Here is a 19,777-nt window from a genome sequence, read left to right on the forward strand (position 1 = left end):
TCAGCTTGGCTTGGGGACACACAGATTGGTCTGAAGTAGGGCAGGAATCCCTGTGCACTGGAGGGCACTGTTTGTGATAACATAGGGGTGTGGAACCAGGCTTTCCACAAAGACACTTGGTGGGTGCTCTCTCCTGCTCTCAGAGCCCATTTGCATGTGGCTGATTTGTGGCAGCTCCAGACCACATCCATTTGCTAGCCAGTGGCAGGGAACAGGACCACAGGCACCTTGCAACTTCTGGAGCACCTTTGTCTCCCATGTTAATTCCTGGGAACCAAGTTGCATTGTTGTCAGGAACTCAGCTTCATGGGGAGGAAGGCACAGGATCAGTTACGGGCCAACAGCTGCCCTTCAGCATCTTCTTAGTACTGACAAGAGTCATCTTAGGGGTTTTCTGAGCAGATGCAGGAAAAGGGGAATTACCAGCACTCCCTCTGCCTGGCCTGGGTTCACACCTCTGTCCCCAGCTGCTTGTTTCACAATTCCCAGCTCCTCTACACTCCTCTCCCACTATATTTTATTCCTGTCCTTTCACTCTGTCTACTGCAGCTCTCTACTGCCTGATGAGGGCTGGCTGTCCATGAATTTTCCCAAGTGTCAGCTCATGTTAGAAGTGCTTTTAGGCAGCAAACCCAGACTTGGTACTGAACAGTGGGGTTAAATACCAGAGTCAGTGTCTTGTCTGGGGCTGAGACTTGTCTCCATTCCCCAAGTGCCTTTCCAGCACTGTGGAAGCAGTAAATAACAGCAATTAAACAAATACAAATTACAAGATTCATGTGGTGGTGTTGCAGGGAAACACAAGGGGAAAGGAGATGTAAGGCAAAAGGACAGGACAAATAGTCTTTTTATCCCTTATGCTTGTTTACTTTTACACAAGATCCAGTATTTTCATCATCTTTTGTGGAGAAAAACATGAAAAAAAAAATCTCTTTTGTGATGTTTCACCTATCAGAGATACCAGGGTGGCAGCCAGGGCTTACAATAGTCTTTGTTTCCTTTCCTTTCTTTCCTGGGAGGGGTGGTGTTGGGAAGGATGAAGCCCAGCGTTCCCTACAGGGTGGCTTTTTTTTAGTGCTCCTTCCACTAAACCGTGTCCAGCCTGGCCTTGGACACCGACAGAAATTGTTCAGGCAAAGCTACAAGAGTGTCACTTTTCAATTTAACTGGGATAAAGTAATGGTTTCCCCTGTTTTTTTGTTGTGTTTTTGTTTTTTTTTTTTTTTTTTGTTTCTTTCTGGTGGAAGAGCTGCTATGTTTCTTTTCCCAGCACATTTTTATGGTATTTTCAGACTAAATTTAATTATGTGGAATTCTATCTACCTGGAAGTGTAAAAGAGAGCAAACCAAAATGAAATATTTTATTCCAATGAAACATTTCATCTGACCCAAAACCGTCTTTCCTCCCACTGTGTCAGCTAAAATTAGGAGAGAAATACATAAATGTGGGGGAAGGAGCAGTGACTGTTCAGCTCCCAAGCACAAACCCCCCCTGGTCAAGCCCCAGGTATTTGCCCCTGTCACAGGGGCTTGAAATACAGTTCGTTTTCTCACTGCTTTTAAAAAGATAAATGGCTTCTCCAGAGAGTTAGCTCTTTGTGTAAATACGTTACCCAATCCTTCCAAGAAACACGGGTCTGTCTGGTAACAGCTAGGCTCTCAAGTACTGCTTTTCCAGCCTTGTAAGGTCATGATTGCCAGGTTCAAGCAGCCACAAGATCTTGGAATGGTATAAAAAGTAGCTCTGTTAGTGATGGAAAGTCAGCCGGAGATTAATTAATTGCTGCTCTTTTTTTTTTCGTCGCTGTCTACTGTGAAGAAGGGAAATCATGATGGATGGTTTTGATAGGGATGACCCAGATGTGCAGCCACCTGTAGCACAGCCTTACTGCTGTGACTCCTGCCTTCTGTGAGCAGGGTTTTCTAGTGAAATGTGGGAAAGGGAGAGAGCAGGGGGTCTGGATGTGCTTTAGGATTCCCTGTCATCCCTCACAGGGAGAAGGGATGAGGGCAAGATGCATAGGACAGAGTTTGGGCAGGGAGAGGAGCTGCCTCAGGGATGTGTTGGAAAGGGAAATTTGTTCTCCATCTCCCTTTTCTGCCTCTGAAAATTTTCTTTCTGTTTATTTGGGGAGGGGGGAAACACTGGTGCCTGCAGCAGGGTAATGTGAAGGATGCTGCTTCATCTACTCTGCAGGTTTCCTCTATGACAGCCATAAGAGGAGGAGGCAAAAGCAGTTTTCTGGCTGGTATTAGGAGACTGTCCCATGCTTGGGACAGAAGGCAGCAGCTCTGTCAGGGGAGATGTGCTGTGCCAGCGAGCTCTGGAAATCATGCTGGGCAGTCCATGGCTGCAAAGCAGAGAGATGGTGTCAACAGTGCCCAGACTTTCCACTCATGCCAGGTGAAATGCTAATGAGTTAAGAGTTGGCAGCAGGGAGTGAGATATCCCTGAGAAACCAGAGCAGAGAATCAGGGCTCACAGTACTTAGTACTGTTGTACGGACCAGTGGGAAGCTGTTGCCTTGAGAATGATCTGAATTTGGGCAGGGTCGCAGAGGTATGTCCGTGGTAAAACTGGGGGATTTATAGAAGCATGAAAACATTGTCAGGAGAAGCAAAACCCTGCTTGCTTTAGAGAGGAGCTGAGTCACTCAAGGCTGTGATAGGGAGAAATAAAAAGTGGTATTTTTTTACCAGGTGCAGAACTGTTCCTTTTGCACTTAGGCATAGATCAAAAAGAATGGAATGGTCAATTTAATGGTCAAGCTGATATGAATACTGAAGAAAACATAAGTTTCTACACAAACTGGTAATGAACAATCATGGAAGCTTGGAATAATCACATATCCAGTAACAATTTTTGGCACAACACAGTAGGGAACACAAGACAGAATTTTATCTTCACTTAACTAAGCTTAATCTGGCATTCTTCGGGATGTAGGAACCAAGGAGTTTTTGGGGAGTGTGTTCATCTTTTGTGGGGATACTTTTCCATCCCCTGGGCTTCGCTGTTTGAAGTGGTGCAGGGACTTCACCTGGAGCTTGATGAGCAATGAGTGCATTTCTGCTGAGTGCTGCCTGTCCTTGAAGTTTCTTTGCTCTCAGGGTGGAGCAGAGGCAGGCCTCAGCAGCATGCACGTGGAAATTTCACTTCCAGAGGTTGGGCAGCTTTTCAGAGTTAAAATAAACCAAAAGTCACATTTTGCTGTTGCCATGAGAACTGTGGAGCTGTTGTTGGACCTTCGGAGTGTGCTCTGCCCTCCCTACTTCAGCTGGGCTTTGTTGAGAACAGTGCTGGGCTGGGAGGGGCAGAAGCTTTGTGGGACCCTCAGCGGGCTCTGTGCTTCTTAGGAGGGGGCTGGGAGCCTCCTTGGAGGTATGTGGGAGCTGTAGGTGTGCCTGGGGTTTTGTGAGGGCTGTGGGATTTTTTCTGCTGGTGGTCACATAGAAAACATGTGGGAGGGTGTGTGGTGAGGGGCTGTTGGTGCAGGAACTCTGCCCTGCTTGGGTACTACCTGCAGCTTGGCTCTGGCCTCCATGCCTCACTTGTGTGGTACAGGTATTATCAGCAGTGTGCTTTCCCTGCCCTTCTGCACCTTTCCGTGTAGGTCAGGATGCATGGAAATACAGCTTTGAAATCAGGTGTAAGGAGCAGGCTGCTTGTCAAAGCCAGGTGTGGGATTTCTGGGGCTTTGTTGTTTGGAATTTTTTTTTCCCTGATGATACTATATTTATGGTCCTTGCTGCTGATTATTTTGGAAGAAAAGCATCTCCCAAATCAGCCTAGGCAAAGGGCTAGTGCATTTATGATGTGTTTATGCATTTACAAGCTCAGATCCTGTGATGGCTATCTGCAGTGGGTCTGATGGTGCAGGGGCTGACTGGACATGTCCCTGAGGGTCTGGGGCCAGCAGCCACCGGGATACGGCCATGGGAGGGCAGCTGTGGAGCAGGGTCGCAGCTCATTCAGCTGCATGGTGGTCTTCCATCAGGGTTCATCTGTTCTGTCCTGAGGCCACCACACTACTTCTTTCCACCTGTGCAGAGAGGTGGTTTATGCAGAAGCTTGTGCTTCTTCCAGCTTTTTTCTTCCTCCGAAATATTTCCCTGTTGTATTAACTGCAGGAACGTTTCAGGGAGACAGAGATAATTCAGCTGGTTGTGAAACCAACTCTCCAAAACCCAAAGCTGCCACCATGAAAACAATAGATAAAAGGGACAGATGAGAGAGGAGGAAGGGCAAGCATATTTCAGAAAAACTGTGCTGTTTTTGGCTCTCGCCCGCAGTTTGCATTGAAAGGAGTTTATTGTCAGTGAGAGCTGTAGATACCTGCCAGCTCTCTTGGGCAGCAGTGCTTTTTGCCAGAGAAAGGCCCTGCCTGTCAGGTCTTCCCTGCTCCAGCCCCTGGCCCATCAGCTCCTCCATGCTCCAGCTGGCTGCTCATGAACACCTTCCATCTTTGTTGCCTTTCTTCATCTCAGCATTGTTGAGCCGAACACTCCACTGCAGTGGATAAGTTTCTTCTCCTCTTCCAGCTCTTGATTTGGGTGCTCTTGTCTTGTTTGACTGCTTGTACCAGCTGTGCAAAGGCCTCCCTGTCCCGTGGGACCCTCACCTCTACACCAGCCTGCTTTGTACCCTGTAGGAGCTGAGTGTCTGCTCTGAGGTCTTGCTGCTGTTCCATCTTGTTGGGGTTCCTGTGCCTTGCTTGCTGCTGAAAATAAAAGCACCTGTGAGATCAGAGTGCAATGGGGGAACATGGGGATGTTGTTTGTCATTGTAAGGTGGTGTTCTTTGTGCTGGGAAGTGCAGCCAGGATGAGTTTGGCTGTATTTCTGCAGCACTGAAAGTTGTAAACTCCAGCCAGAGCCATCTGGAATAGTGTAAGGAGCTCCTGAGCTCCCATGTGGGAATCAGGATCACACACACAGAACCTTTCCAGGAGTTCTGAGCTGTCTGATCAGTTATTTTTAACACTCCACCTCATTTCCATGCTCATAAGTGGAACAGGTGAGCAGTGTTGCTGGAGAGGCTGTGCCCAGCAGGCTGCCACCCCAGCCTAGCAGGGACAGGAACTCCCAGCAAGTACGCACTTGTGTACTCCCTGTCTTATGGAAAGAGATGCAGCTACTCAAAATGCACCATCTGCATTGTCTTAGTTCTGTTATGAAATGCAGAGCAGGCACAAAGACAGGGAAAAATGACTCGTGCTTATTGTCCATTGGAATATCTCCAGGAGGAGGTGCAAGTAAAGCTCTCCAGAGCCTGGCTTCCGAGTGTGTAATGGAATTGTAGTTGTGGAAAATAACTTGCTGCAATGTTCAGTGCCTGAAAAAAATAATTCTCTCACTTTGTAATACACTGTGGTACAGAACTTTGGAAAAACTCTTCATTGTATCAGAGCTTTAGAGGATGTCACAGTGATACTTTAGTATAAAGCTAGCAGCTAGAACATTAATAAGAAAAGTGTGCCATCTCGCTTGCCCAAAATGGCATTGTAGCTGTGAGGCAGGATGTTTAGCAGTCTTTACCTCTGCTGAGAAAATGAAAAAAAACTCTTTGTTGTGGTCTCCATTAAAAACCATCCAATTCTGAATAACTACAGTTGAGAAAGAAAACTATTAGCTTTCTTTTTTATAAGTTTTCCTGCTTTTCCTTGGGAAGAAGAGTTTGGCCATAGTGGTGGTAGCCTGGCAGCCCTGCTGTGGAATTCTGTGGCTGAGGTGGTATCCCTGGTGCTTGTGCCTTGTGCCAGCACCTAAAGCAGGGCAGGCCTTGAGCAGCCTCCACCACACTACAAGGAGACTGGTACCAGCACATGGGGAAACCACAGGGATCCTCTTATGTGTCACTGAATGTCCTTGTTAGCAAGGTTAAAATCTCCACGTGTCCCTGTTTTCACAGGAAAATCCTTGGAAAGCCAAAGCTTTGAAAAAGATTCATCTCTAACTTCTATTTTCTATTGCTCTGTTGAGTGAAATGTGTTTTTGAATGGAGATGCCCTAGGCAGGATGGTGGGCTTCAAATTGTGCTGTGGGACAGCTGGCCCTGCTCAGACCTGGAGGCTCCAGAGGAGGGCTTTTCCTGGTGTCAGTCACTGCATTGAGCTCGGCCATGGACCAGGTCCACCGCTATTTACTCTGATTTTTGTCAATGCTGGATGTAGCCTTTATAAACACTGCTATTGCCAAAATAAGCTTTTTCCCTTCCAAAGTCACCTTAAATGACATTCTTTTTCTTTACCCCTCGCTTGGAAGAGTTTGCCATCCAAGAGAGGCAGAGGTTCTGCCAGAGGTCTGGGGCCATGGCAGTCCCTGTGTCCTCCATCCCTCATACCATTGCTCCATGCAGTGACACAGAGAAGCCTTGCTGGCTTGGAAAAGAGTTCCTCTGCTTTGAAAGCAGCTTGTATCTGGAACTGAAACTGTTTTGCTCAGGCTATCAGAGTGTTTGTTGTTAGAGGAGATCCCTGATGCTGCATTACAGCCTATGGTTCTTCTTGGAAATGCAGCCCACTTATATCAGCTTAATCTTACTGGTACTTACATGTCAGGGTCACTTGGCTCTGGACTCCGACACTTACAGACTAAACTGACAGCAAATTCCGTTCTCTAACGTTTGTAAAGCATTGAAAGAACAAAGTGCTTGAAGCTTCAAATGATGGCATCTGGCTTACCAAGGTAAATGTTTTTTTTTTTTTTTGCTTAGAAAACAGGGGTGCTTTCAGGCTGCCTGTGCAGCTCTGGCTCTTTCCCCAAACATGCACCCAGATGACTCCTGTGTGTATTCTGAGAGTATTGGTCCCAGTTACTACTGGTGGCCTGGGATGCAGATTCCCAGGCAGCCCTTTCCCAAACATTCCCTCCTAGCGTGACATGGAGTGGCCTAAGCAGAGCATGATCTGGGCAAGGCAGACAAGTCTCAGATTGGGCAGCCCTCTTAACTTTGTGCCAGGGAACCTAACACAAGGGTTGGGAGCTGAAGAGAACCTTTTCCTTTGTCATTAATCACCATCTGTGACATTGGCCCAAGATTTGAATCTCTATCCCACTGCTTTTTTGCCTGTGATCTGTTTCCAAAGTAGTGGACAAAACTGGGAATAATTCAGAAGTCCTTGTGAGAGAGCCCATGTCCTGCTTGTTGGGAAGGGGATGAATAGATGGGAGGAAATGCCTCTTAGATGCTGTTTGTTACTGGAGGGCTGCAAGATCTCCATTGCAAGAGGGCTGATTTGGTGTGTGGATATCTTCTGGCTTAAAAAAAAAATAGAGTTTTTTCTTCCACCCTTGAATTTGAACCAGCATAGGAGGTGTGGAACTGGCACATGAGCATGTTTGTCCAGCTGATCAGGCAGACATGGCATGTCCAGGGCTGACCAGCCTTGTGTCAGGAATATTGTAGAAGTCAGCCAGCTGTCTTTGTTGACATTGCTAAAACAGAGCTTCACTTACCAGCACCAAGGAAAAGCCGAAGGGGAAGCAGAGCAGGGGTTGAGTCAAAGGTAGTGAGACATAGTACTGCCCCTCATGTTCATGGATATTTCTTGTTATTGGAAGCGTGGAGGTGTGGAAATGAGTCAGAGGTGTGCTCTGGCTTTAGTCAGATGGTGCAGGGTGGGAAAACAGAGATGCTCTGCTAGGATGACCTTCAGAAACTCTGGAAGAATGCACATAGCTCCCGTGGGATGGGGAGCTGCTGGCAGTATCCCATTCCAGTGGGCTTAGAAACACTGCTCTTTTAAACCCAAGGAGTGTGGTGTTTTTGAAATGCAAATGTTGTGTCTGCTGCAAGATGTTCAGGAGCAGAATCAGGAGTTGCCTTTCCTAATGTATTACTACTCTTTTCTTTCAGGTTACGATGCCCTGAGCTATTCTGTGGGAAATGGTGACAAGTGGAGTGGGCGACAGCTCCTGCAAGCACATGAGAAGAACGTGACTGACTTTCCAGAGGATGGAGGGCAGCTCTACATCAGAAACTGCACTGAACCAGGTAGGAATGAAAGTTGCCTCTAGCTCCTCAGTCCTGCAGATGGCTTCCTCACATCTGTACTCCAAGACTTACTTATTTTTAAGTCCATAAACACTGCTCTTCATATCAGAGCTTGGATATAATTTCCTCAAGTTTTGGGGAGAAGAGGGGAAGGGTTTTTCTCTGTTCTTCAGGACTAATCTAGGTTACGTGCCCCAGGAGAAATTCTAACAAATCCAGTTCTGGCTGCACTTTTCTGCCTATAATTTTTCCTTTGCCATAATCCTTAATAACATTTCTAGACAGATGGATGATTATGGTCTTTTTTAGACAGCAAAAACTGGTACAAAAATTTTTCTTACTCAATTTTTGCTTGTTTGCATAACTCTGCCACAGTGCAGACCCAGTCTTGCAGCCTCACATCAGCACTGACAGTAATATTTTCCCCCACTGTGCTCGGTATCTCAGCACTGTCTGTCTCACTATTGCATCTGTTCCTGCTGCCCTCACCAAATAGAGTGGCCTGTAGGAAGCATGGAAGATTTTATTTGTGATGTGTGGATTTTTGTCCCCCTTTTTTTCAGAAAGTAGAACAATGACTACTGAGTACTCTATGTTTTCTCAGGAGAGAGAAAGCAGAAATACCTAGATATGTGAAATTACTGTTTCTTCTTGAAACTGTCATGATGTGACATTCCATAGTAGAAACTGATGCAAAGTACTGCAGAAAGGAAGTGAAAGTAACAGAGTTAAGGTCCTGCTTCTGGTTTTGTCGATTTTGTTTGGATTTGTCATAGTGCAAATAACATTAAGTAGTGTTAAGTGCTGTTGAGTAGTGTTAAGTACTGTGTTGATGTTAGGCCAGGTGGCAGTCAGAAGCATTTGGGAGTGGGACACTCCTAAAATGCAGTGTCTGTAAAAGTTACCTGTTGAGCTCTGTTATCTGAGGATGACCTGCAGGATGCGTCAGTTCTGCTGCTCAGTAAACAAGTGAGTGAAAGAGCTGGCAGAAGGGCATGGGCATATCAACGTTTTGTGAAGGACGGTGGTGCTGCCTGTGGTGCTACAGCACAAGGGAGCGAAGTGGTGTTAGCTGTGCTTTCATGTTTGAAAGTGTGGCCAGGAGTAGGGTGGCTGAAATCCTGGCACAGCCCTGACAGCAGGAACTGTGGTTGTCAGGCAGAGCTGATGGAAAGCTCGATCCCACGGCCCCAGGGCAGAACAGTCCTTCTCTTGGCTGTGCTGGTGGTGTATCAAGCCCCAGATGTTGGCACAGCAGTTGAGGTTTCACCAAGCACGGCTGCCTTTGCCTTCTCCAAGGGCTGCTCAGGGAAACTGGGGCACTTTGTGGTGCTGCTGAGCATAATGCATGAGTGCTGTATAACTGCAGCCTGAGGGCCCGCTGTGACCTGGGAATCAGCAGAGCTCAAAACTCCCTAGCATCCCCACAGCACCATGTGTGTTGACCTTCAGGTGCTTCTTCCCTTGAGCAGGTGTGAGGAGGGAAAGGCTGCCTGAAAAGGGTTTTTTTTCCTTCTTACTTCCCAAGTGAGCCTGTATAAACACCTTGCACTTGGAAGGAGTGGATTGTCTAAGAAAGCGGTTTTACCTCATCTACTGGTGGAGGAAAGGGGAATGCCTCCTGTTAAAATATGCTGTGTTTTTTTGCAGTGCTTGGCTTCTGTGCTATGTTGGCAATACACACACCTTGGCATGCTAAAGGAAAGATCTGTGTTTTTTAGCTGCTTGGGTGATTGCAGGCTCATTTGATTGCCTGTCATGATATTTGCCAACTGCTACTTTCATTTCCTAATGGTTTATCCAATGGTCTATGTAGTATCATTTCATCATCAGAACTGCTCCAGATAGTAGGGGTTTTGCTCCCTTTGCAACAAAAACTGTAGAAATATTGAAGTGGTGAAATGGACTGATTATAGCCTAAAGACCATTTTTAGGATTTTTTTGTTTGTTTGTTTTGACCTTTTTCTGAGAAATGCCCATCATAGGCTCTGGCCTGGTCCTGTGGCTGATGGTGGTTGTGTTGAGTGCCTGTGGAAGCAGAACCACAGAGCAGCCTGCTATCTTTTCTAAGGAGCTTCTGTCTCTTGCTGCCTGTCCTCTGAGTGTTCAGCCCTGCCTGTTCCTTCCCCCTTGGATCTTGGTGGCTTCTCATGGCAGTGTGCTGTCAGACAGCAGATGCTCTTCTGGCATCTCCTACCTATCCCCTTGTCCTTGTGGTGTCCACATGAAGGTGTGTGGAACTAGAGATAGACAAAAAAAAATGGACAGTTTATTCACTGAAGTAGTGATACTGTTTAAATGAGACACTTGTGTTTCTGGGCCAAGTTTGACAGTTTTAGCTCATGCAAAAGATGAGGAGGAAAAAGTGAGAATTACTTGTGTCAGTTCAGGCAAAGTATCATTTACTCACCCAGTTCTGTTCAGAAATGTTATTCAACCACTGGAAGCCAAGAAAAAGGATTAAGCTGGTTTAATGTTGGGTCAGGTCCCTGTGCTACCAGATTCAGAATTCAAATTGCGCTGGAGCTTGCTCCAGAGCTTGCTCTTATTTCAGACATGATTTATTAGCTACCAGAGGGTGCCAGGCTCTGGGGCTTTGTCAGGATGGGATGTCACATGTCTGGAGATACAGGTTGGAGGGGGTGGCCAAGGTCCTGGTGCCAGCCCTAGTTAGCTCCTCACCAGACTGACATATGCTTCCTCTGACAAGCTGTCATTGCCTTCCTTCCTCCCCTGCTTCAGTGCTTCCACTCCCACCTCAGGAAGGCTGAAAATAAAGTAACAGCCCTGCTTAAGTGTGCTGTTTTAAAGTCATTATTAGTAATAGCAGGAAATATTTGCTTGCTGCAGGACCAAAAAGATCTTCGTGTATTCATTTAGGCCCTCAGGCATAAATTGCTCAATTTAAACAGCCAAAGAAGTTTTTGTGCAATTAGTTTTTACATTTCCTCATCTTATTTCAAAAGCAACTTTCTCCTTTATCAATATTTCTCCTGCGGGTAGCTCACGGTAGTGTAATCTGTAGTGCTTGGATGTGGAGCTGGTAACCCTTGCTGTCTACTTGTGGCTGTGTCTTCAGGGTCCCTTTGCCACTGAACTACAAACCCAAGGCCACAAACCCAGATCCCCTCGAGTGGAGCTGAGCATTCTGATCTCTTTCCTCTGTTTTGTTTAAGCACATGGTGGGCTTTATGTGGTGTGAGTTCTGCTGAGCTGTCATGCTCAGAATGAAGTCCAGAGAACTGCAGAGTTTAGAAGGGCCTTCTTGCCAAGCAAATACAGCATCCTCTGTGAAGAGTGATTTTGTGTTTTGTTTTACTTTTTTTTCCTTTTCCTCTTTGAGCCTCAATCCAATTGAAAGTTGCCTTCCCTCAAGCAAAATTAATTTTATGCTAGCAAAATGAAAAGTTAAAAATTGTTCCTGCCTTGCAAGTTGTCAAACCTTGCTTTCACTTGAGGGAATGTTAGAAAAATAAATTGCTGAAAGTTTAGTAACAAAATATCCTTGAGGAATAGCAAGAAAGATGCTCTTCTCTCACTGAGCTATAAATTTGGTGAATTTGACAGAATTTCCTTGAACTTCTGTTTCCACACTTTGCTTCTGTTTGTCAACTTCAGACCTAAAGGGTCAGAAAACCAGAACATTAGGGTTAAAACATCAGAAACAGAAACAAACACATGCTTATTTCTTCTGGGTTCTTGTGCTGCCAGGGAGCTGGGTTCTCCCTTGCTGCAGCCAGGAAGGAGAGATGTTCTCATGGTGGGGACCAGGGGCTAAGATTTGGTGCTGACATGTGGCCCTAAGGAGCTGAAGCTCGGGGAGCCCGGCACTGGTGCCCGAGTTGTGTCCAGACACTGGGTTTGGCTTTATCCCAACAGCTGCACCTCTGGCTGAGAGAAATGTGCAAGGCAGCTGAGGGCTTTGGAGCTCTCCTTGCAGAGCCCGAGGCTTCCTTTGTTAGAAACCATGGCAGATATTTTTCCTTTTCTGTGCTGCGTTCTGGACTTGATCAGAGCTTGGGGTTCGCCTTCTGGACTGGGCCTTTTTCCAGGACTGCTGGATTGTAGGATCTCTTAGCAATAAGAGGTGGTCACAAGTATTTTCTCTAGGATTTTTCAGCCATCCAAGGGGGCACAGCCCAAGTGTGGCTGAGTTGTGCTGCTGTGCAGGGGAGCAAGTAGCTGACCATGATTGCTCTGAGGCAGGACCTGGTTTTACAGCAGGGCTGCACCTGGACATCATGCCAAAGGGTCAGAACAACTGCTTTTGGCTGGTTACTTGAGAACTCTGAATTGATCACCAAAGCCATGCAGTTCCTTGTAAAACAGGGCCCTCTGGACATACATAGGAGGCCAGTGGTGTACATTTTGCTAAATTTTTGCCAGTGTTCCCATGTGGTTATGTATGCAACTCTAAGAGCCAGAGTTTCAGAGAGGAAAATAACACAAAGCTTGTGAGATTAAAAATCAAGAGGTGGCAGTGGTATTACCCAGCTCATCCTCAGTGTGATTGCATTAGTGAAACAAAGAAGGAGAAAGCAACCTCCATATTCCAAAGCCAGCTTTGTCCCTACAGTGTGCAGACTGGAGAGGTGGTGAGCTCCAAATTGCCTTCCCCAGAAATCTGCTTTCAATTTTTCAAGAATACATATCTACCCATGTATCAAACAGCTGTAATTAAACTGCTTGTTCTGACAGAAAAGAACCTTGGCCAGCCTTCAGTGCTGCAGCACAGCTGGGATGTGCACCTGTAGTGTGGGTAGATCTCTCAGACTTGTTTGCTTGATTGTTGATGCTTGTGATGAGACTGTTCCCATTTTAATTGTTGTTTCTGGTGGAAAATGCTGTGTTACCACGGGCTGGCTGTGCAGGGAGGGCTCACAGAGCTCTGGGGGAAGAGCAGTATGTCACGCTGCACGGGGAGTGAGGAACACCAAAGGTTAATTGCCTGTTGCTACCAAAGAATCATGTTTATAGTCTTGAGAAATAATGGCAAGGGGGAAGGAAGAGAGAAATAATCCTTGTAGGTAAAAAAGAACAGAACCTGTATGCTTGCTGCTGCCAAAGGCACAGGAGGAGGATATTTGAGAGTCAGTCAGAAGTGCAGCCCCACTGCATGGGAGCTCTCCAGTGGTGGAGTGGGGAAGCCCTGTGTCCTTTTTTATGATTATGTTTTCTCCACTGGAATAATTTTAAAACACCCAGAAATTTTCTTGGTTTTGGATTTATTTTGCATTTTTCCTCTGTTACTTTTTTGTTTGTTCTTCTTTGTATCTGGAGGAATGAGGCTTGCTTCCTTGACCTTTTAGCAAGCTTGTGTTACTCCTTTGGTTATTGTGTGTTGTGGAAAAGGCAGCAGAAAGGCTTGAAATACTGAAAGCAGACCCTTGCTTCCAAATCTTTAAATACTTTTGCATTTAAAAGGTGTTAAGCCACTAAGCATGACTTCAGATGTGAATAAAAATCACATTGTATCTCCCTGAATTGGGTTTTACTTCTCTGACACTTGAGGATGCCAGGCTGCTTCTGTGCTTCACTCTGGTAATCTGAGAAGTCTTCCCTGTGGCCTGTGACCTGAATTTCTAAGGAGGCAGGAAAAAAAAAAAAAAAATAAAATTGTCAAGTCAGACTTGCTCCTTTCTCTGGGAAGAAAATGCACTTGGATTTTCACATGCTGAGCATGGAAAACTGGAGGGTTTTGGCAAGCACCAGTGGAAGGTTTTGGGCTGACAACTGGGAAGAGTCAGTGTGGTCCTCTTGTTTGGTGGCTCTGGCTGCCTTGGGTCATTGTTGAGGTGCAGATGGCTGCTCACAGCTGCAATAACATTGCAGTTATTGTGTACCAGATGTAGATGTTCTAGACTGGCCAGATAACAGAATAGTTTCTTTTTTTTTTTCACACCCGAATTATTTGCCTGGTGTGATAAACGCAAATTGTCCACTTAGCATTTAAAAATATATTGCTGCATTTTTGTAAAATGTCCTCATTCTCCCCAGGAAGATCTGTACTGCTGTAAATTTTTAGTTGTTAAAAATTTTAGACTTGCAATACCAAGAAATTTGGGAATGAAGTAATTTGCCTCGGTGCCTGTTGACCCCAGGCCATATAAAATGTGTGACTTGTTTTTGTTGGGACAGAGTATGAGATTCCTGATCAGATAATGTGAAAAACAGTGTCTTTCTTAAGCTATTTTAAAGTTTCTCTATGATGCTAGAAGGGTACAAGAGAGTAAGCTTGATAATTAAAGAAATCAGAGCAAGTAGTTATCAGCACATGCTTTAAATGTTGGTGTGTCTATAGTATTTCACAGATCAAACATGAATGTGTAAGCAGGGGCCTCAAGCATTAACTTAAGTTTCAGGGCTGAAAGCTGATGTAGCTCTAAGATCCAGGATAAACCTTTCTTAGAGTTCTGTTTTAAAATCGGTATTTTTGAGCTATTACTGCAAAGGACAAAAAATAACATCTGGCCCCATGTTGCAAACTGGATTTTTGTTGCTTGTTTTTTGGTTCTTGCCAGTAGTTAGTAGTTAAAAATCAAAGGTTCAGATAGTCCATGAGTGTAAATTATTACTGACTTCATTGACTTCATTGCATTTACATGAGATTTAAATGACCAAGAATCAAATAAAACACCCCAAGTCAGGTTTTGATACAGTTAGGATGGAGTTTTTATCATCTGCAATCTGCATTTTAAGCAGTGCTTAATGGTATAGTTTTTATATACAGACACGTGTAAATTCACTTACGCATGCACAGAATAATAGTTTCATATATTAATGCTGAAGCAGTTTGATTTAGTGTGCAGCAGTGGGTAAAATAAAAATATTTCATTAAAATGCCCTTCTTTTGTGGACTGCATTAAAAAGAATTCCCAGATTAGATACTGGTTGCGCATATGTGCAGCTCATTTTTCATTTCTCTTCTGCTCCTGTTAGAAAATTGAGAAGTGACTGATTTTTCTTTCCCAAAGATACCAAGATGTCTAGTGCTGGCAGAGGGGTGGAGAATGCTGCGTCTCCCCCTCAAATCCACGGGAACAGATCCCCTGTGGAGCCTGGCCAGCTGGGCAGTGGGGCGAGGTGGGCAGAGGGAAGGAACTTCTCCTTGGATCCTGGGGGGCTTGGAGAAGCTCCCACGTGAGTCCAAAGATGAGCTGGTCCCACAAGCAAAGGAAAGAGGCTCTCTCCCTCAGGACTAGTTCCAAAGTTTAATGAGGGCCTGGAGAGATCCCAGGCCACATCTGACCTCGAAAGGCATCCGGAGCAAGAGAGAGGGTCTCCCGGCCCGGAGCAGCCAGATACAGGGGGGTGGGGAAAACCGAACAGCCAACGGGGAAGGACATGGGAGCATGGGAGCGGCTCTCTGGGGGCAAGGCCTCAGAGTGACCACTGAAGAGGGGGTCCGGGAGGAGTCCCAGCCAGGGTCCAGTTACCTGGTGACCCTGGGAGAAGGATCTGGACAAAGAGGAAGGGTCACCAGATGATGGACACATCACCTGGGAGGAGACAGGGGGATGGGTTGGGGTTTGATGGACATACAGGTACTGATGGGAAAGCTGGGATGAACCAAACAGGTACAAAGAGGGGATATGGAGGGACAAGCCATTATGAGGGGATATACAGTGCACACACAGCTCTAAGGAGAACTCCCGCTTTAGCCAAGGCTCTTCAGGGGCTCTCCCATTGGGATCAAAGTCTTCTGTGCTGGGTGTGATGAAACCACACAGAAAGAGGGATCACCCCTCCAGTCCAAAACTGTCCATGACAGCAGGGCATGCTCCAGACAGATGGGGAGGGTAACAGAACAGGATGCCAGCTTCTTGGAGTGTTTAAACCAGGCAGATGCCCCATGGTCATCAGCATGGAGAGCTGCTCAGCACTCTGTGTATGCTTGTCCAGAGATACTGGGTGGTTTTCCAATTTGGTTTCATTTCCATCCTGAATGTCAGGATTTTAGGATATGGTCAGATACCCTAAAATTTCGGGATAGGGTCAAATATATTTTAAAAGGCTTATGCTGGTGCTTTAGAAAAAAAATTACTGATTGTGGGGCAGCTACCCCAGTGCTTCATGAGCTTTCTGGCAGCTTCTCTTTCAGTGGAACTGCTGCCCTCCAGCTCATTGTGTGCCTTTGCCAGTGACCGAAAGTAGTGTCCAGGCAGTGCCACAACTTTCTGTCCTCACCACTGGTCTTGGCAGTGTCCCCCATAGGCACGAGCCTGGATGAGTATCTGCCAGAAACTTGTTTGCACAGTTGTGGTTGTGCCTCTCTGCTGGAGGGGGAAATACTTAAGAATAAACCTGTTCCTTAGTTTTATATATGTATGCATAGAAAAAAGAGAGGTGGGATAAGAGGAAGTGAGCAGTCCTGAGCAGAGTGTTTGTAACCAAGACCAATCCTGAGCAGCATCAGCCCAGGCACCTGGTGATGGATGGGCAGCTTCTGACAGCTTGAATGGCAACTTCAAATTAGCACTCATTAAAAGTCTCAGAAGAAACCAACTGTATATTCAACTCCTGCCCCCACGAGTGTGAGTCCCCCATGACCCAGTGTCCTAGGGTGATGTTATGATGCTTGTATCCCCAGTTTTCTGTTCTGTTTATGCTGGATAATATGTTCTGTGCCTTCAAGACTGGCTCTGAAAAGCAAAGTTTTGTTTTGTTATCAGCCTGCTCACTCCCTCACGGTCTGCTGGACACAGATGGTGCAGTACATTGTGCTGCTTTTGCTCTTGCTTTTGCTTTTGTTCTTGCTCCTGCTTTTGCTCTTGCTTTTGCTTTTGCTTGTTAGTTAGTTTAGCTGGCAGTCTGAATTTTCCCTGGACTGTTTTTATTTCCCTTTTCTTGGAACCATTCAAACCTGCTCTGGACTGGGACCTGGGAAACACCAAGAGTTTGCACTTTGTGGCCTGCAGCAGCCATTCCCAGAGCTGGAGGACTGATAACAAAGCAACCACTTCCAGGAGAGACTTTCTGAATTTGTTATCTCTTCAGAGTGGTGAAAGAGTTTTGTCATCTGGTGTTGTTATTTCTTTTTTTGTGCTGGGGAGTGCTTTGCCTGTTAAATAAACATGTTTTTTCCACTTCTCTTCGAGGAAATTCTTTCCAAACCAGGTGGGTTTGCTTTCTGGGAGGCTCCTTTCTGGAGGTTTTCTCCCAAATTTGCCCTAAACCAGGACACCCAAGCACTGCGCTGATCTGTCCTTTTGCAGCTTGGCAAGCTGTCCAGCCCAGGAGACCATCCCAGTGATTCCCCACCACTGGAACTCTAGACCTGAAGGGCTCTGAGGAGTCATGAGCCAGAGGTGCTGTCTTCCCATCTCTTAACTGGCAGTAGAAGAGGAAGAAGGGAGAAGGTGATCATTATTTTATGTTAAAACAGAGATAATTACTGCTATAGAATTTCACCAGAAAACAAAGCAGCAATTAATTATTCATCATCAGAACTCCAGCACAGCTCAGCAGAGTCAGGGATCACATATCCTGTGGGCTGGGGCACGGGGAACCCTGTGCCTTGTCACTGCACAGATGTCTTCCTCGGGAGGAGGCTGCTTTGGAGTCTCTTGCTTGCGTCTCCTGCCTGTCAGAATCTGTGGTATTGATGATTCTCTGTCTTTCTGCCCCATTGCCAAAGAAGTCATAATTCGTCTGTTCTGTTTTCAAGGTTGTTTATTCTTGCTTATCTCTAACATGTTCTGCTGCCCTGCTGCAGGTCTGTCCTGCAGGGCAGCGTGTGGGGCTCGGCCCTCAGTGGGATGTTACAAACATTATATACCAGAAACTACCTGTGCTGTATTTACAATAATGTGCCAATATCTGTCACCTACGTTGAACAGTGTGTCCCCAGCCTAAACCAATAGAAAAATGCCAACACTACAGTGAAACATGGAGGGCACAAAGAAGGAGAAAAAGGACAAGACACACCCAATTTCCTCCATCTTGTCCCCTTTGAACCCCTAATCTAGAATCCTAAAATTTTACTTTTGCACCCATGCCACACTTAATTATTACTTATATCAAACACTCAGAGCTTGTAATTCATCCTGTAAGATTGAAAACTCCTTTCTGTGGCCAGAGATCAGAGACAGTGTCTCTGGAGGCTCTGTATAGCGGGGTTCCTGACCCCCTGCCAGGGTCCCAGGCCTTCCAGGGCAGCCAGAGGGAAGCTCTGGATTCCCACACCTGCCCACAGGAGCTATGCCTGTTACTCCATAAAACCTGGCTGCAAGCCGAGTGCCTGATGGGATCCCTACCTGTGCTTGTGGTAGACACAGCCATGTCAGTGTGCCACAGGCAGGTTAGCATGCCTGGAGAGGGGCCCTGGCAGTGGGAGAGATGGCTGCTCAGGCTGGAGGGGTGCTTTTGACACTGCCTTCTGGCTCTGTGTACACCCAGTGCCATGTTCACTAGGAAAAGTGCTAACAAAGTGTGAGATGTGTTTGCCACTGGGATTGGGCTGATGGACCGAGTGACACTTCCCCGGTGTACTCTTGCATCTTGCAGTTAGCAAATCAGTAACTGGTATCTCTGTATGAAGTAGCTCCTTGCGTTTCATTTTCCCTGGGAATTTGAGTGTTTCCTGTACCCTTTGCGAACCTTTGTGCTCTGCAGTAAGAATTGCTGAGATTTGTGCTCCTCTCAAGCTGCTTCTTGAGAGGAGGCCAGTGTGCTGAGGAAAAGGGAAGGAGGGGGCATGGATTTTCTGTGAGAGGACATCAGAGCCACTCTTGAAGCAAGCAGGATCTCAAGGATGTCCTCAAGGGCAGTTGGTTGCTGCCAAGACCCTCAGTGAGGCAGTATGCTTCATGAAGGAATGCAGTGACTTTCCTGTAGCCATAGCAACAGCTGGAGATTTAGTGGTGACTGCCAGCATCTCTGGACTGATGGGCCACACAAGAGAGGTGTGGCTGCAAGGCCAGGCAGTGAAGTGACCCAAAGCTATTCAGGTGAGCAGGGTAGGCTTGGTGAGACTGTCCAGCTGTGCTGCCAGATCCTTTCTGCTCACTGTGTTGTGCCTCTACCCCTGGCAGCCCCCAAAGCAGAGGGGTGGGCAAGGGACTGGACAGGACAGGTCAGAGAGCAGTGGACGGGGGAGTGCAGATGAATCTCATCCCATGAACTGTGTCTTGGAGTGGGATTGTCAGATCCCCATGGAGTGAGGCTTCTGTGAGTAGTGCTGGACCTTGCCCTCTACCCCATCCCCAGTTACCAGGATTACAGATTTAATCAGGATGCAGGAGCTGACAAATACTTGGTCTAGGAGATGGAAAGTTCTACTGAGCCACCACTGCTCGTGTGCTTGGGGAGAAGCTGGGAGTGGGGGAATTGAGCTGTACATGCAGCCTCTGTTCTTGAATTAATTTTATGTTCTTCTTGCACTTGGGCTCCTCCTTTTGACATGTCTTTCCAAGCTCACTTTTTCTTTAAAAAAAAAATCCATAAATTCGAAGTGAAAGTCAGTAAGTCTTCTGCCCTACCTCCACTGCATCTGTGCTGAATGTTTGGATTGAATCGCTGTCTCCTGAGAAAGACAGGGATATTTAACCTGCCTTCAGAATAGAATCAATAAGTAGGTGAGCACACAGAAGCCAAGAGGACTCAGAAGACCACAGCTGAGTAATGTGACTTGTCATTACCCATAACCTACGTGGCCAAGTTTCCTTGGAGCTCTTGGTGATGTTTAATGAATACTGGAGGAGACCTTGGTGTGCAGGCATGTGTGCATCCATACTCTAGCATGTGTATGAGTGCCTTGGGCTTGTTTGCTCTGCAGAGCAAATG

General features: G+C 46.3%; 1 protein-coding gene across 1 annotated transcript in view; it reads left to right on the forward strand.

The window, feature by feature from the left end:
- SLC24A3 (solute carrier family 24 member 3) overlaps nucleotides 1-19,777 on the forward strand; it is a 113,648-nt gene that overhangs the window by 10,102 nt on the left and 83,769 nt on the right. The window contains exon 2 of the mRNA XM_021543338.3: nucleotides 7,856-7,993. Coding sequence (XP_021399013.2) covers nucleotides 7,856-7,993 — 138 coding nt within the window. The remainder of the gene's footprint in view (nucleotides 1-7,855; nucleotides 7,994-19,777) is intronic.

This window comes from Lonchura striata, chromosome 3, assembly GCF_046129695.1.
Source record: "Lonchura striata isolate bLonStr1 chromosome 3, bLonStr1.mat, whole genome shotgun sequence".
Classification (NCBI taxonomy): Eukaryota; Metazoa; Chordata; class Aves; order Passeriformes; family Estrildidae; genus Lonchura; species Lonchura striata.